This window comes from Mchenga conophoros, linkage group LG18, assembly GCF_057382185.1.
Source record: "Mchenga conophoros isolate Kocher_MC1m ecotype Shallow Benthic linkage group LG18, M_conophoros_male_GT1.1, whole genome shotgun sequence".
NCBI classification, from domain to species: Eukaryota; Metazoa; Chordata; class Actinopteri; order Cichliformes; family Cichlidae; genus Mchenga; species Mchenga conophoros.
In genome coordinates, this window is record NC_140543.1 from 9,772,708 (window position 1) to 9,791,244 (window position 18,537).

The 18,537-nt window shown below is 39.8% G+C and overlaps 1 protein-coding gene across 5 annotated transcripts in view; it reads left to right on the forward strand.

The window, feature by feature from the left end:
* cadm3 (cell adhesion molecule 3) overlaps positions 1–18,537 on the forward strand; it is a 112,686-nt gene that overhangs the window by 66,649 nt on the left and 27,500 nt on the right. For all 5 annotated transcript variants that reach the window (XR_014889614.1, XR_014889615.1, XM_085255755.1 and 2 more), the window contains exons 4-5: positions 2,367–2,519; positions 8,596–8,733. Coding sequence is in view for 3 of the 5 variants with exons in the window: in XM_085255755.1 (XP_085111881.1) it covers positions 2,367–2,519; positions 8,596–8,733 (291 nt within the window). In the remaining 2 variants the exon portion in view is untranslated. The remainder of the gene's footprint in view (positions 1–2,366; positions 2,520–8,595; positions 8,734–18,537) is intronic.

The following is an 18,537-nucleotide window of genomic DNA, read 5'->3' on the forward strand; positions in this document are numbered from 1 at the left end:
CCACCCTCTCACATCCAGTTCATCCCCAGTTTCTATGACCTCAGAGAGGTGTTTGCTAACTGGGCCCAGGTGGTAAATGAGGCCAATGAGCAGACGCTGTGTCCTGGGAAGAGAGAAGAGCAAGAGAGAGACAGAGGGGTGGAGCAAGAGAGGAAGAGGCGGAGAGAAAACACCACACCCACAGAAGGGCGGTTTCAGGAGGCCCAGCTAGGGCCGTAACAACCTCCTAGTCTGGTTCTCAGCTCCGACTTTGCGTTGGAATTGAGTTGCTGCCCAAGTGGAGTAGTATCTCTCATTCACAAGAGAGCGAAGGAGGGCGTGTGGTACTGGTAGACATAATGGTGCTGGATTGGTCTTTTGCGATGACGAAACAGCTGAGCGTGAAAGCTGAGCTGATTTACATTTCCATCTTCATCTAAGGCAACTAGTTGTGGTTAGTGACCAAAATCTCAGTCATTCATTCCCAAACCACTTCAACCACCAGTTGACTTCAAAGTGGGACGTTTTGGGCATGGCTAGCCTGGAGTAGGCTCTGGGGTAGACCCAGGACAAATGGATAGAATAGCTTAGATAGCTCAGTGTCTCACCAGAAGAGCTGAAGGAGGTGACTGGGAAGAGGGTAGACTGAGGCCCTCACAGCTAGAACTCGTAGAAGCAGTATATGATGGTTGGAAGAATGGATGGATCCTTCTAAGGATTGAGATCCTTATCTCGCTCTCCTCCTCTCTTATAATTATTCTGTCTGCACTGACTTTCCATTTTATTGTAGTTAAGCTAACATAGCTGTCCTAGTTTGAAACTGGGAGAAAACACAAAGAAGAACTTGCTAAAAAAACAAAAACTTTGAATGTGAAAACAAATCTGACTATTCACTGTACTTAAGCATGATGGCTTTTTCCAGGTGTCTGCTTTATCACAGCCTGCTTGTTTTGCGTTTAGCCATTATTTGCAGAGAGCCAGCTCTGCACAGAGAACAAAGCTGAAAAGTTTTTCTTGAGACAGAGAGATAGACAGATATACATCTAGATAGACAGACAGATAGGAAGGCAGGGAGACCGGCAGCAATCACAGAGCACAAACACTGCAGAGGTCAATGCTATCACGGAAACGAGCGGTTATTTCGTAGCATTTCATCATCATCATCTATCTCGGTCGCTTGCGCTCTCTCCCTCTTTCATGGCTGGATTTCTCATTGATGACAAAGCCATTTATGTCTCTCTTATTCCCCCTTCTCGCCTCCCTCCTCTTTATCCCCCCCATTCCCTTTCCTCTCCCTTCTGTTCCTCCTGGTCTCTCTCTAACTCTCCTCGCTATTTATGCTTCCTCTGTTTTATTTTTCAGCTTTTTTTTCCCTCTTGCACTTTTCCTCGTCTCTCATTCTCAATTTGCGTCTCCTTTCCATTCTCTCTTTGCTCTTTGTCTTCCTTTGCCTCGTTTGCACTTGCATCTCTATTTTTTACTCCTCTCGCACCTCATCTTCGTCACTCGTCCTTCTCCTCTCCGCCTTACATCATTTTTTCTTTCTCTAAACACCTCTCCCCCTCCCTCCTCCTTCTTCTCATTTTACCTTTCTCTTTCCCATGATTTAAATTCTGCGGATCATCTTTCTTACTTTCCTCTTTGCTTCTCACTCTGCCCTTCCCCTCCTTGCTCATCCTCCTTAGCGCACTTTCTTTCTCTCTTCCCACCTCCTGTTTTCCTCACTTCAGCTCCACCACCCCTTTCATTATTGTTTCTTTTCGTACTTTTTTCGAACTTGTGCATTTGCTGTTCCCCCTCATATATTCCTTACAAACATTTATCAGCCTTTTCTTTCCTTCATCTTCACCATTACCTTCTTAACTATTCATTTCTCTTCTCTCCCTATGTACCTTCCTTTCTAACTCATTCCCCTCCTTCTAACTCCCATTTTCTTGTTCTTTCAGTCTTTCTCCCTACTGTCTCACCTCTTGCACACCCTCCTCTCTATCACCATCCTCCCTGCTTCACTTTATTTTTTTTAACTGTCTGTGACGGTATTCTTTCTTCCCATACCTCTGTCACCTCCCTCCTTTTTTCATAATTTCTTTTATCGCATCCTTTTTCCTTTCCATTCTTGCCTCTTTCCTTTTCTCTGCTGTGTTTGATCATGCTCCACTCTCTTCTGTCTTCTTTCTTTTTTAAAAAAAATTTCTTTCTCTTTTATTTCATTAAAAAAAGAAACCCATATATAGCAGTCATTGGAAAAAAAAAACACTATTTCGCTCTCTAACTAAAGTTTAAAGGCAAAAATAACTGATAAATCAAACAAACACAGCTAATACAAGCTAAATCTCCTCAAACACTTCATAAAGTACATTTCTAATAATTGATATTCTCTTCCTCAGCGCTGAGAGACAACCGCATCCAGCTGTATCGCTCGACATCCACCGAGCTTTCCATCACCATCTCGGAGGTGCAGCTGTCTGACGAGGGAGAGTACACCTGCTCCATCTTCACCATGCCAGTCCGCACCGCCCGCGCCACCGTCACAGTGCTAGGTGGGTCACAAAAATATGTATAAAGCACACACTGTCAGTCACTCTTCATATTGTGGGAGAAATCTGTCATTTTGTATAGAAACTGCTTTACCTTTGATACTGTCAAATATATTTTTATATGAACTTATCCAGAAAGAAACCTGTGGATTTTTCATGTCTTAACTTGGTAAAGAGATAAAAGGACAAAAGTATAAAAGAAAGACGCTTTGCTCATTTTTTGATTTCAATAAAACCTTATTTGCTATAAATCTAACCTTCCTGTCTCCTGTATGTCCTTGAAGGATCCCTAGGTTTTCATATTTTTCATATTTCTCTGTCTCTTGTAGGCTTTTCTAAAATATCTCTTTGTTCACACTCAGGGCTAATGGTCCACAATGGCATTCTTGTCTCCATTGTTCACCCTCAGCTTGCCTCTTTTGAGGCTGATTGACATTTGTACAAATCAGCTTGACTGCAGTCTGTCTTAATTTGTTACAAATTAAAATGGATTATTCAAAGCTTTTGACATATGCTATTATCACCCCACTCAGTTTTCAAGTTGTTTATTCCCACTTTCATGGGAAATACTACTACAATTATTCCAAGCTGCATTCAGAGTGCACATTCAGAAAGTAAACGCAGGTGTTTTAAATTGCAGAAAAGTCCAACTTGACTTGTCGAGCTGTAAACAACTGGCTTCAATTCATCTTGATACATCGCCATGGTATTTTGCTAGTGCGACCTACTCGCAGAGTTTACCCCCATGCTAAATGAAATTTTCCTTTGTTAATGTCAAACTTGCTTGCACTGGTACGCTAGCATTTTAATGCTGAATCTTCACAAAGTTTGGTGAATGATTGAATCAAATAGAATGTGTTTAATTTGTGCAGTAAAAGACAGAGAGATCCCCACCTTTAGTTCAGAGTATAGATGAAGTTGGAAAAGCACCTAAAACAACCATTTCCCATTAAGCTACCCAACTTCAAATCAAAAGGTCTACTCTGCCAATCTTCTGTGCCACTAAATAAAACAAGAAAACATGTTTAAATATTTAACAGAACATCTGAATGCTAGTACTCAATAGTCTTCCATGTAATGGTTTCATACTGTTGCTTAAATCTGTGCATAAGGTTGTGGAGATATTATTGAGAGATATTATTGCCAATAAATCAAAGAATTAAAAACATCCAGATTTTCCAAAATTGAAATAAAGTTTAGGTCACCAAAAAGTGAAAAGTTATGCAAGTTTAACAGAACAGTTTGCACAATGATAAATGTGTTATCTTCCAGTTCCTACAGGTGTCCCAGTGTTTGCTGCTTTGTTTTTGCTTCTGTCCACTTCATCTCAAACCAGCTCAATGACTTTTAAGTCTGGTCTTCCATCATTTAAAGACTACCATCTAGTTCTTTTCTCCTAATGTTTTGGGTCATTACCTTGTTGTAGAATGAGCCCCGGATAAACCAATGTGTCTTCCGCTGCCTTTTCCCCACCATTTGGACAGCAGTATACAGTACTAAAAATACACCAGTGGGTGTCATAACAGTTTCTTTCAACATTGCCCTCATATGGACACAGGTTTAGGTAAGTAAGCTGGGGCATCTATAAGAACTGTTAATTTAGTTCCACAGCTACAAAGCATTAGATGAATAGGTTTGTAATCAGTGAAAGAAGTGTGTTTAATCGGAAATTGAGCTTTTAAAACTTCTTTACCTTACTTTTCTACATTTTGGTATTTTTACATTGGAATTAAACTGCACATATTAGCCCCCCCCCCCCAAAAAAAAGTCAAAATAAAAATAAAATTGAATACATTGGTGCAATCTGAAGGGTAATGCAAGTGTAATGAATGCCTGCAGCCTTGAATAAATTGCCATCATCCCGTCAGTGGAGAGTAGGCTGTTTTATTGATTGGATATTGGCGTAATTGGCTTTGGATGCTCTTTCAGGTATTGACTTTTATTAGCTGAGTTTTTACTGGCTCTCTGTGTCAGCTTATTCTGTCTATATTTAATGATTTTACTTTGCATGCTTGGCAATAGTGGAATGCACCAACGCATAAACAAAAGATAATTATTTTATACATGGAAAAAGCAACTGGCGGGATATTTCTGGGAGGCAATGATGGACAAATTCACAGCCAACACTTAAGGGCATCTAGTGCCACTTCTAAATTGGTGTGTAATGAATTTAAGTCATTATTTGTGCTGAAAACTCTCACATTAGTATGTATTCAATAAAGTGGACTTCCATTATTTCATTTTGCATTTCCTTCTAACATGGAGATAGAATTAATATTTACTGTAAGTTAATTTGTGATATTGATGAGATGCAATTTCCTCTCGCTTTTGATTCAGCACTTTATAATTTGCCAGCAAATTCCTGGCTGAAAAACCAAGCTGCAGAGGGTTTCGGCCTAATTCTCTTGGAGAATGCACTTAGTGGAAACAAGAGATTTACATTTAGGGTGGGGCATGATTGCTCTGTGATTGTTCTGTGGCTCAGCGGGCAAAGGCTTTTCCCCCATATTTGAAATTAGTCAATCAACAACACCAAAATGATGAATTCAATCACTATTGTTGAAACGTATCCCAAATGTTTTGTCAGTGCTACAATATTGAAAATAATAAAACCTAGTTCCCCTGGACAACATAAGCAGTGTGCTCAATAATGATTTTTTTTAATTCATATGGGGGGGGGGGAGGTATACTTTGAAGCAAGCATGAGGGCGGGTCCACTTGAGCTCTTAAGAGCCAAATTAACACGAGAATCATTTCTCAGTATTTACTTAAATTTTGCAGTAATTGTGTTTCAAGCATCTTTTATTCTCTGTAATTGACGGCTGTGACACTGTATTCTGCGTTCAATAAATATTTCATGGCTCCTGAGAGGGAGCAAACCCATTAAAAATGTATGGTAAAATGTCTAAAAAAACGCATGGACCCCCTATGGGAAAATCAAGCAAAGATATCGAGTTTTGGCAGAGCAGCATTTGTGTGTGCATGTTTCATCCTTGTTTTGACTTGTTCTGACCGTCGTGCACAATCACACATCAGCACATAACTGGTGAGCGTGGCCAGTTTGCATGTGTCTGTGAGAAGGAAACGTGTGGCATGCCTCCGCTCTTGAGCTAACCATAGAATAATTTATAATGGCTTTATTCTCTTTTATTCTACTTGTAGAGGAAAGGGTCTCAACAGGACTTCTCCAGCCAATTCTATATATCCAGTATTATTCCCTTATTAATATTCAATGCTACTTTACTGCCAGAGAGCTTCTGCACACAGTGCACTACATCAAATACCGCTACATTAAAAATTGACCACATTTTTTTTTAATGTATACCATGGCTAGTTCACAGCACTTTTTTTTGACACTTCTGTTCGTCTTTTTGCAGTGGTTTGGACAAAATACTATAAATACATTCTGTTAATCTGTTTTCTGTCATTTGCTGTTTCCTGAATTTTATAAATATTTTGGAACAAAAAGTAATAAAATATAAATTTTCTTTCTTTCCTTTATGGCCTGGTCCTAAATCCATCTAAACTGTTGGCTTAACCATCTCCGCTTTCTCTCCTGCTATATAAGCAACTCTGTCTTTCCTGCCTTAATGCATAAGAAGGCAGTTTGCAGTCAAACCGAATGTTTATTATTTGCAAAAGCAGAATGACAGTAAGCGCCGCCAACATTTAGAGAAATGTGCCGCTCGCAAAAGCTGCAGATGGTGTATTGCAAGTTTAGAAATTTTTCTCCTCTTACCTTCAGCCATGGTGGTGAAGAAAAGTGGATACTGAAATATTTGGCAGAATGGATGTTTAGTCTTTTTTCTGCTTGCATTGTTTTCACTTGTGCTCCAAGTTAAAATAGCAGTTAAGCAAAAAATGTGTTTAACCAACTGTGCCAGAATCTGGAAGAACACCCTCTGGGAGAGTAGCATGAAATTTTGGTTTGGCAGCAGGGCATCTGGTGTTTCACTTGGCTAAAGTTTTTTGGTTTTTTTTCACCTGACCTTTGGCTCATGCTGTGTTTCTGTCCCTCTCTTTCACTCCTGTAAATGGTCATCCAGGCCACCAGTATTCTTGCACAAATTGCGTTCACCTTGTCTTTTAGATAATGAATCCTGGAAGTTGCAATTAATATTGTATGCAAAATATGATCTACTTGACATTATGAGCTGACCTGAGAATGAATGCAATGCTGACTGAAACTGTAGAAATACATACATGCAGAACCCTTGCTGCTGATTTTGAAGGGATAATGCGTTATTATTATTCTCACTGAATTAATTGCTTTTCCATGATCATCAGTAGACAGCCGTCGTGCCATTTGGGGCTTCACTGCGACTGTTGGAATACTTAATATGTGTGCCACAAGTACTGTTGTAATGTTAAGTTAATGAAGGATTTAATCTTTTTCCTTTGGGAATATTTTCTTCTATATTTGGTTTCTGTAAGCTACCGTCGTGTTTTGAAGTCTTGTTAAAAATGTGGTGAGCGTTTCAAATTTTTCATGAGACTGTGAAATGCGCAGGAGAATATGACCTTTTTTTGTGGATAAAGAGAAAAATTAGACAGAGTTAAGGGTTTGTTGTATGTTTTTTGTGTAATTACCCAGTGAAATGTGTTTTGCAGTTAATTCAAACATAAATTTAAAAAACAAAACACTTTTGTTCTTGTAATTGATTTACTGTACACTTTTTTGCAATAAAAGGCATTGCTATAAATTTCCTTACAGCCCCATGCATGGGGTGGGTCCTTTGGCAGTTTTATAGAGACGAGTTTCTTTCCGAATGTTCTAAAATGTATTGTTTGTGCTAACACCAACATCTATTTCATCCGAAGTATTTTCCCCTCACTGCATCAAATACTGGCCTTCTGTCAGATGCTGATCGTGTCCCTCTCGGCGATATTGGACACTGATGGATCACGGCCATGTTTTAAAAAGTGATAATGTCTGCTTTAGGAAGCTGCAAAGTTGGAGGTTTTCGCAGGTTTCTTAGCCAGGAGACTGCAGTTTGTGTCCCATTTGGAATGCTGTGCTTTGCATTTTTTCCTTTATTTTCCCTCACCGATTTGTTATCATCTGACTCATATCCACTAGTTTAGATACTTAAAACTGCTGGCCTTGGTTCAGTTGGGTTCAGGAAAATATTGTAACATGTGTTAAAGTACATGGCTAGGCTGCTGCCTCTGCGACTCTGCCCCGGATAAGCGCAAGAGAATGGATGGATGGATTGTGTTAAAGTATACCCCTTCACAACATCAACCCTGCAAGTTGAACAATTACACTGGTCATTTAAATATGACACAAGCATCCCTAAGTGACGGGTTGGGAGTGAAAGATGTGAGACACCAGCAGCTTTGACGAAAACGTCAGTATTTGACAGCCTAGTAATGAGAATGAGCTGTTTAGTCACAGCAGTTCACCAACTGAGCTTAAATGCTTCTGCAAGTTATGCCATCTTACTGCTTTTCAGACAGGCATGCAGATTTCTTGTTTTCTCATTTTATTTTAAAAGACAAAACAAAAAACTGAGATATTTGCTCTGGGAAGCTGGAACTGGGGGAGTGTTTTGCCTCTGGGCTGCAAACATTAAACTCGGATGCCCATTCAGCCCAAAGAGGTGTAACTGTGCTGTGTTTAGCTAACAGAAGCAAGTCACTTCCTTCTGAGACTGAAACAGTCATTATCTGCACATCCTAATTGGCCGCCTGTTAGCAAAACTGGGGGGAAAAAATGTCTAGTGCACCAGTCATGGCAGATACTTATAATAGAGACAGCATGTTCTGATTCTTCTGGAAGGTCAGAGCTGCTGTGAAATGGTTACGAACCATATTGGGTGCAAATCATAGCAAGCCTGCATCATTATTTTTCTCCCAGCTGGATTCTATCAGAGCTTTCCAAGTTGCCCAAATAGATTCAAGCTTGTCTGCGATATTGTGGATGCTGCTGCACATTTTGCTGATAGGCCACAACTTTGCAGACACATGCAGTACTTGTTAGAAACTCAGCAACTGGCCTTAATTTTACAAGGTTAGCCCTGCTGCATAAAAGTCTTCTCCTTCTCTCTTTCTAACTCTAAAACTCTTTACTCTTTAGGTGTGCCCGGCAAGCCTCAGATCTCAGGCTTTGAGCATGCAGTGAAGGAGGGGGAAAAAGTCACCCTGACCTGCACCAGCACTGGCAGCAAACCCCCCGCCACGTTGCACTGGTACAAAGGAGACCAGCTGCTGAAAGGTGAGAGATACGGACAGTGCGTGCAATGCTTTGTGTCTCTCTTTATAATTTTGTGTTATGTGCACGAGGATGTTGTGAGGTCAAGAAAAATGTGTGTTGCACATGTTAGTTTTTGTACTCTAGCTTGTACTCCTGGTGAGGATTGTATGGGTGTGGCTGTGTGTTTGTTTAGGAAAGCTTGTGTGTCATTATGCAGCTGGAAGGATACTCTGAAGGAATGCAAGGATGTGTTTTTTACTTGTGGTGTGTTTGTGTGAGGTTTCTGTGGTCACAAGTGTTTATGGGTGACTGTCATCCTTGATTGTACGCTGTGTATGGGTATTTGCAAGCGCGTATGCGACATTGGTGCGCATATGCCTCACGTTTGAGCATTTGCAAGATCATGCTGCGTGTGTATTGCGTCCTTGCCATATTGCCTGCTGTCTCTCTGTGTGCCCTGAACCTGTGTGTGCATATGTGTGTGTGCATGTGCGAGAGCAAGCTGCTTGTGAGCCCGAGTCCAGAAACGTGCTGCGTGTGTGCCCTTCTTTCCCATCATTCGTTCACACATGTGGTGGCTTTTATTATATTTTGTGTGTGTTGTTCCATAGCTTATTTGCACAAGTGCACGTGTATGTTGAGCCGCAGCATATCTGCAACTGGGAGTGACACAACAGAGAGCAAGAGATAGCGTGGGTCGGATCTAGCTAGGGATAACGAAAGAATCCAGCAATAAAAGGCAGGGCGGAGGAGAGGATGAAGGGATGAGGTTGAACAGAGAAACTGAGGTAGGGAGAGCTTTGCATGAGGTCAGGCTGACTAGTCTTTTGTTACAGATAAACGGGAGAAATGAGAAGGGAAGAAAGAGGAAGAGGCACAGCAAAGACAGAGAGGATGTCATGAGAGGACAAATTAACTGGCTTCTTCCAAACAGATAAGCTGAAAATCAAGGAGACGATTGGCAGCTTCTGACTCACAGTGGTATTGGCCGTGCTTTCGTTTCTCCAAATTGCAACCATCTTTCCCATAACCCCCCCTGCTTCTTGTTTCTAAATCAGTCAGAGGTTTTCTGTTTTGCTTTACCGAGCAGAACAAACATGTTTGAAGTGTTGTTTCTGTCGCCCTTTCGCTCCTTCCACCATCTGCCCTCACACGAAAAAAAAAAACAAAACTCTGTAAGCTTTAAGCTCTCATTGTCCTGGAAGAACAGCGCTCTCTGTCTGTCGTCACAGCTCTCCAACAGATGCCGCAAATCCTACTTTATATACAGTACTTTTTTCCAGTAATTACATTAATATAATAAGATAAAGATTTATTGATGTAAAAATGGACGCTCAGGCTTTGTAATGCAAAAATGCCCATCATTTGCCCTGATGCTTTGGCACTGTGTTAGTGTTTGCTATAATTATGGATTGAAAGGACTCAAAAGAATGGACTAAAGCTACAAAGTGAAGGAGTAATGGGAGAGCTGCCCGGCTGAGGACAGATTATCTGGTCCTTTTGTTACAGCTGAACTAAAAGCAGGAGACAGAAAGGAAGGAGATTGTTGCTTTTTAGAAACTGGATTTCTGTTTAAAGGCTCACTTCACCCAAAATACAAATAGATGCTTTTTTCCTGTATGTACCTGTAATGCCACTTCAAAGCATTCACAGCCCAAATACTGCCGTTCTGTTTGATGCCACTGCCATCACAGAGATACACACAATATTGTCCTTGTCACTAGTGCCATTGTATACAGAGAGATAGCACTCCTTTTTTGCAAAGTGGCAACATTTCCATTTAGAGGCTGGAGTGGTGGTCACAAGTTTGCCGGCCAGGCTTGGGACTTTATTTTTAACTTTAATGTCAATTGCTTATTGGATTGTCTTCCTCTTGCATTTTAATTTTGCTTTTACTTCATAATTATCATTAGTAATAAATCTTTGCCTTTTTTTTTTCTTAAATAAAAGGTTGCGGTAAGGTTTAAATATGTCCCTTTCTCAACATAAGTCCTGCATATCATCTAATGATGCTTATCCATTGCTTTTAAATGCAACGGCAATGAGAACAGGCTAGCTACACCAATAATTTTGGTCTTATTTGCCCAGTTTTTGAGATAAACACTGTAAGTGAATGTTATTTTGTTTGTAGCGCTCTATTGCGTATATTAGAGCAGGGCGATATGACCAAAAATATTTATCACGATATACATTTGAAAATTTGCGATAACGATATAACTGACGATATAATTGACACTAGACAAAATACTTTACAACTCCACAACTTTATTAGTGCAAAAAACCCCATCAGTGTATTTTCACTTAAACAAGCAGCTGTTTTTTATGTGCATTAAAGTTATATAAAAATATAACAGTGCAAATTCCTTGCTGACAGTTTAACCAAAAGGCATTTCCAGTGGAAATTGGCCGACATATCCTCAGCATAACCATGTATAATATCCACAAAACTTAAAAAGAGGTTATACACACACAACATGGTAATATTATGTTGAAGCACAGTACGTATCACTCCGCGAGGCTCCTGCCTACGATAGCCGTAATGCTCCGACAATCCATCAAGCGGTGCGGGTTCGTAGCTTAGCAAAGTCGTACTAAAACATTTGACAGATTTTCAAGCGTCGTGTACATGAAATCGTTTTGAGGTCAGTAAACACAACCAGAACTCATACATAAGGCACACGGGATTATAAGGGGCACTGTCGATTTTCAGAAAAATCAAAGGATTGATTTTAAGTGTGTCGTATTTTCCAAACAACACAGTAATAACGACGGCCCGCTAGCATGCTCTACCAAAAATAGTACTTTGTTGTGTATCTGATGGACGAAAGCTAAACCAGTTCCACACCACTGAAGTTGCAGCATTTTTACAAACCAATTCTGGTTCATCCGTTTCATTCAACGATCCACTTTTGCTCTTCTCATTCTGCGTCACCGCCATGTGCGTATGTAAACAAAGGCACTTCGCATGCGCGTTTTACCCATATTCTATCGCGATTTCATTTTCCTATCGTTGCCCGGAATTACACCGGTATTACCGTGAACGGTATGATATAGCCCAGCCCTAGCGTATATGTTTCATTTAGAAATTCAACAGCAGCATCTCTTTCCACAGACATGGTGGCGATTTCATATGCTAAAGAAACAGTCGTATCCCCGGGAGTTATGTATTTGCATTGCACATAGCCACACTGCATGATTTACATACATAGTGTTTAATGTCATTCCACAGAGTAGGGAGGCTTTTACACAGCAAGACGGAAATTAAAGGTGTGGAAGTTCTGAGACTTGATAGAAAGAAAGTTTGTATTCTGTGATTTGCTCATTTCACTGTCATCAGAACCTTTCCCAATTCTTGTGTGTGTGTGTCTTAGCTACTGTATATGCACATCTTAAATGGCCACTCTAGCAGACTTCTAGTGGAAAAACAGAATGTTACGTGACTCAAAACTGATGCATTCACAATTTGTTCCATTTATGGGCTAAATTCTGAAATACTTCATCCTATAGTTCCCATAATGCAATATAAAGGTGTTGTTCAGACTTTCTTATTCCTGCTAAAGCCACATGGTTGTGGTTAAATAGTCAAATTTTCTTAGGAAGGTTCTCAGCTGAGTGACCCAGAAGTGTCAGACAGAATAACATGTTCCATAACATTCTCCTGATGTTATGGTAAGGTGTTTTTGAGCCTCTGTTATCTCCTGTAGCACTGGATACTGGGCCATCCTTTATAAAAGGTGAGCAGATAATGCTGTCCTAGAATTCAAAGTGACACACTATCAGACGGCGCAGGAACAGAAACAATCAACATAATTGACAAGCTAGAGATCATCATATAATTTACTGCTGTCTCCCTCGTGCCGTAATTTGCTGTTTTGCCAGCTTTTAGGATAATCGATAATTAATTTTACTTCAGAGATGCCAGAAGCCTTAAAAAGGCAATTTTCAATGTAGATAATGTCTTCAGCAGGAGAACAAAATAGGAGTGGACAATGGGTGAGCAGCATTTCCTAACACAACCATTTAATTTCACCGTTGTTGCTGATATTTTGTAAACCAACATAGTAAAAAAGCATGAGGTGTAATTACAGTTCATTTTCAGGATGTTGTAGTTTTAACATAACAGATTCATGTCAGCAAGCAGCCAGGATGTAAATTTATCTTTGTCAAACTCCTTATATCTCAACCTTCATCACGTTTCCCACTAAGGTCAAGGAAAACTCATGAGTAAAAACACATAGGCGGTAAATTTTTTGACTTTTTGACTCCAGTCCTTTTCTTTTGAACTTTGCCCTCTTCATTTAGCAGCTTCATTTCCTCCCACTGAAATAGCCCAGATGACATCATTCACCTTGTCATAATTAGGATATTAAACACCATGTACAAAATTACCGGGTCCGTGCCCCTGCCTTGTACAGATATCGCAAAAATTAATGAATTTGTAAAACATTAAGTGTTCCTCGAGGTTTTGCTGAATCACTGATCTGGCTTGGTGAAAGGGTTGCATTTAAAGTATACAGACATAGTTTATTTTGTAGAATTTGGATGAACCCAGCTTTTGAAATGGAGTGAGCACAGAGAGTAATAGAGACACACCAAGAGAGATTTGAAGGAGATCAACTCCATATGAATGATGTTGTGTTTGAGGCCTCGCTCAGCCATCCTGACACTGCGCAACACCAATCAGTCATTGCTGGAATGACACACACTCTGTCACAAACACAAAGACAAACCCACACACACACACAGAAACACAAACCCATTCGGTTCAATACACAAACATTAATAATGGACAGATAATAATCATACACACACAAAGTGCTCATCTCCGGCTATATCACAGAAGAGCACCACGGGTCAGTGTGCTATTATTACAGGTTCTCATTCATGCAGCTGCGGTGTTTGTTTGTGTGCGAGTCCAAGCGTGTGGATGTTGGAAAGATGAGCCAATAGACTGTTTCTCACCAATGTCTGTGACAGCTTCACTGACAGTAAAAGGAAAGATGGAGAGAGATGAAGAGAAGGGAATGAGGGCAGCACAGTAAAGTGTGTGTGAGAAAGACGAGAAAGACTCTTTGTATCAAGTAAGTGACAGCGAGGGGCTGCTGAGAAAACAGTGAACAGAGAGAGAGGTGAATGAATGAACGGGAGCACGTGCGTGTGCGTGCATAAAAATAGACAGAGTGACTGCAAGTATTCTGAGAGAGTGATGGAAGCTGCAAAAGCCGATGTTGAGAGAGACAGAAGGAAGAAGAGAGAGCTGAAGGGGAATTAAGAAAACTGCAGAAGAAGTGAGGCAGCTTTATGTCTGAGTGGGAGTAGATTGGGGGGGGGCAAGGATGAAGCAAAGGGGGACCAGTTTTAAAGAAGAGGGGACTAGGGAGCGCAACAGGAGAGGGAAGTAGAAAAGAAGGGAAGGCTGACGAAATGGAGAGAGAAATCCAGAAAGAGGATTTAGCAGTGAGTCGAGAGAGCAAGAGAGAATGCGGGTAAGGGAGTGGTAATTGAGAAGAATGAAAGTCTTAGAGCTTTGAAGACTGTATTAGTTGTACTGTGTGAAAGGGCTATGGATCATTTAGTGACATCGATGTATTGGATTGGGGATAATGGGGATTTATGGCGGCACTTAATGCCATACCGGTTGAATTCCAACCTAAATTGTCATAATGCAGAACGTAGGGCGGATGGTGAAGGGTACATGGGCGTGTGTCTGTGTGTAGCAACATAATGGACGAGAAAGGAAAGGTAGAGAAACAGTGATGGAAAAAGTTTTTCAGTTTCTTAAAGTGTAAAAATCACAGCACTTGGAGAAAAGTGGACTGTAGGTAATGATTAATAATGATCATTAATGAGCAGAGTTTGCCTGGTCATGAAACTACTTTTAAGCCTCAGAAAACTATGCATCAAAATGGCTCTAATTCCCAAACAGTTCATGTGAAACTTGTTGAATTAAACCTGTGAATTAAAGTTGATGGTCTGAACTTCAACTACTTTGTTTGATTTAAAATCAACTGCGATAATGTAGAGAAGCAAAATCACAAAAATCGTGTCACTGTCCAAAACTAAATACATGTTTAAGTCTGAGAGGTCTTAGAAAAGAGCCCGAACTGCAAATATACAGGGAGTGCAGAATTATTAGGCAAGTTGTATTTTTGAGGAATAATTTTATTATTGAACAACAACCATGTTCTCAATGAACCCAAAAAACTCATTAATATCAAAGCTGAATGTTCTTGAAAGTAGTTTTTAGTTTTAGCTATTTTAGGGGGATATCTGTGTGTGCAGGTGACTATTACTGTGCATAATTATTAGGCAACTTAACAAAAAACAAATATATACCCATTTCAATTATTTATTTTTACCGGTGAAACCAATATAACATCTCCACATTCACAAATATACATTTCTGACATTCAAAAACAAAACAAAAACAAATCAGCGACCAATATAGCCACCTTTTTTTGCAAGGACACTCAAAAGCCTGCCATCCATGGATTCTGTCAGTGTTTTGATCTGTTCACCATCAACATTGCGTGCAGCAGCAACCACAGCCTCCCAGACACTGTTCAGAGAGGTGTACTGTTTTCCCTCCTTGTAAATCTCACATTTGATGATGGACCACAGGTTCTCAATGGGGTTCAGATCAGGTGAACAAGGAGGCCATGTCATTAGTTTTTCTTCTTTTATACCCTTTCTTGCCAGCCACGCTGTGGAGTACTTGGACGCGTGTGATGGAGCATTGTCCTGCATGAAAATCATGTTTTTCTTGAAGGATGCAGATGAGATATTTCTTGGCCCAGTCTTGACGTTTCAGCTTGTGTGTCTTGTTCAGTGGTGGTCGTCTTTCAGCCTTTCTTACCTTGGCCATGTCTCTGAGTATTGCACACCTTGTGCTTTTGGGCACTCCAGTGATGTTGCAGCTCTGAAATATGGCCAAACTGGTGGCAAGTGGCATCTTGGCAGCTGCACGCTTGACTTTTCTCAGTTCATGGGCAGTTATTTTGCGCCTTGGTTTTTCCACACGCTTCTTGCGACCCTGCTGACTATTTTGAATGAAACGCTTGATTGTTCGATGATCATGCTTCAGAAGCTTTGCAATTTTGAGACTGCTGCATCCCTCTGCAAGATATCTCACTATTTTTGACTTTTCTGAGCCTGTCAAGTCCTTCTTTTGACCCATTTTGCCAAAGGAAAGGAAGTTGCCTAATAATTATGCACACCTGATATAGGGTGTTGATGTCATTAGACCACACCCCTTCTCATTACAGAGATGCACATGACCTAATATGCTTAATTGGTAGTAGGCTTTCGAGCCTATACAGCTTGGAGTAAGACAACATGCATGAAGAGGATGATGTGGACAAAATACTCATTTGCCTAATAATTCTGCACTCCCTGTAAATTACTGCAGATGGGAAAAAATAGTGTCCTTTTCAATGTAGTGGTTCTGAGTAAAAACTTAATTGAAGTGAAGTTAAACTAGTAAGTGGAAGAAAATGGAAATACTATATCTTAAACCTGAGTATAGCACTTTGTCATCTGAACCACTGAATATGGACACACATGGACACAGCAAGACAGATGCATCCCATCAGCTTCACTCAGTAATTCAGTAACAAGACTAATTAACTTTCTTTCCAAATTAGATGACCTCATATGAACGCTTAAATCAGACTTCAGTGCTTTCTCTGGACCTAATCCACTTAAAGATTAAATCTGATGACTGTTTCGATTATTTTAAAACCTTCTACTCTTTCACAGGAAGGCTTTTTGCTGAGCATTTGTTTCTTCCTATTCATAGTCATGTATTTTCACACCTTTGAGAAACTGGAGTCTTATAATCAGCTCAACTGGTCGTGGTGGGGGGTAAAGTACCAGCTGGCATAATAGTGAATTTTAAAGAGAACTTATTCACTAATTTCATTTAGCTCCCCACACTGAACTGAGCTGTTTTTCTTCTTTTTTTAGTAATGGATTAATTTTGCTCGCACCTTTGTCTAAAAAGAGTCACTAAATACTCGTAGCATATTGAAAATAAAATATCATCCTTATGATTCAAGATACGCATTAAGATATTGTAAAGTCATATTGTAAAAAATTAGGTTTAAAAGTGAAAGCATTGGCAAAATGATGATCGTTTTTCCTCCGTTAATGTTTTCAAATGTTAAATTATCAGTTTATTTATTATCAGTGGAATTTTTTTTCAAACAAAAAAAGTCACAGTTTGATTTGATAATATCACATTTTCCCAGCGCAATAATTAAAGGACACCACACAGTCGAGTCTGTCTTTAGAACAAACAAAACAATTTAATCTCACTGGCAGCTTCATTTCTTTGATTACGAAAGCAGCGATTTTGGGACATTTGGTCCATGAACTAATGGATTCATTTAATAATTTTTTCCGCTCTAATCTGGACCTTCTGGTCACAAACACGCTTCTTTAGCCATGAAGTCCCAAACACGCTGGTCACAGTAATTGCTGCATCCAGTTGTTTGATTTTCATAATATGATTATTTTATAGCAGATTGGACGCTTGAGGGTTGATGCATCAGCAGCTCCACCACCTCATCTGCATGGCATCACCACCTTGGGGGAAGTTAGTTTCAAGGATGTGCCGATTGGCCACCTTTTTTTTAATCGAGGAACACGAGTTCTATAGAAAAGTGTCGGTATCCCATGAAATTTTTAGCAGGTGCTGGAGTATCGTTGAGCTTAAATATTAATGAAGCAGAATGCTGCACACACTTTTCCTAACACTGAATATTAAGATTTAGTTTAAAGATTTAGCAGTCATTAAAGGCATTACTTTGATCGTATGAGATGTTTTTGTAATTATTTTGTGTTTTTGTGAAGTATTTTGTGACATTAACTTTTAAACTGTTGTTAATTATAATGAATCATGTAATATATAACGGGCATAAATGCTAGCAGCAGGGTGACTCACAGGATGCCATTCTCATGGAAGGGAATGTGGAGAACAGGCTGAGGTAGGTCAAATTACTCAAGAACTGAACTCTAAATCAGTGGCAACAGTTCTAATGATGTAATTAATCCAAATTTGAAGTTGTTTTGTCTTAATGTTCATCAGTATTGGTCAGGAGAGAGATGCAAAAGTGAGCGTAAAGCACTGTCAAGTTCATGGTTTGGAGCTGCTTTTCAGCCAGTCGTGTTTGGGATCGTGCCAAAACTGATTGAATTATGAAGCCAGAAAAGATTTTGATCCACCATGCAATGCCATCTGGAAAGCACCTAATTGGCAAGAGCTTCATCATTTACTTCATTATTATGAAGGCTACTTAAAGAAATTGCAAGAAAGCTTGCTTAATAGAGTTCAGGCAGTGTTAAAGAATGATGGTGGTTATACCAAATATTTACTTTCAGGCTTGTTGAGATTATACGTACTCTATTTTTGCCTTATATAATGTATTTCCACTTAAGTTTGCACATGTTTTAATGAATTGCTGCTCTTATTTATCACTTTCCTGGCAAAATATAAAGAAATTAGAGCTAGCTCTTACTGTATACCAGACACTTGTGCTGCCTTTCTGTCTGAACCAAGCTGTTTTAGCTCTCTTTGCCACTTTCATTAAGCCAAATGTCTGCTCATTGGTCGCCCATCATTAACAGCAGATTTGCTGTGCTTGGTGTGACCATATTAAGGACATCTCCTCTCATTGATGTTATACAAACCCAAAGATTGAGAACACTGTCTGAAACCACCATAACAGTGAGGGGAAAAGAAGAACGAACTCTGAAGAAAGTTGATGTTGGTTGATGGAGCCAAAAGAAATAGCAAACCTGGATTCGCTTTCATAGTGTTACGAA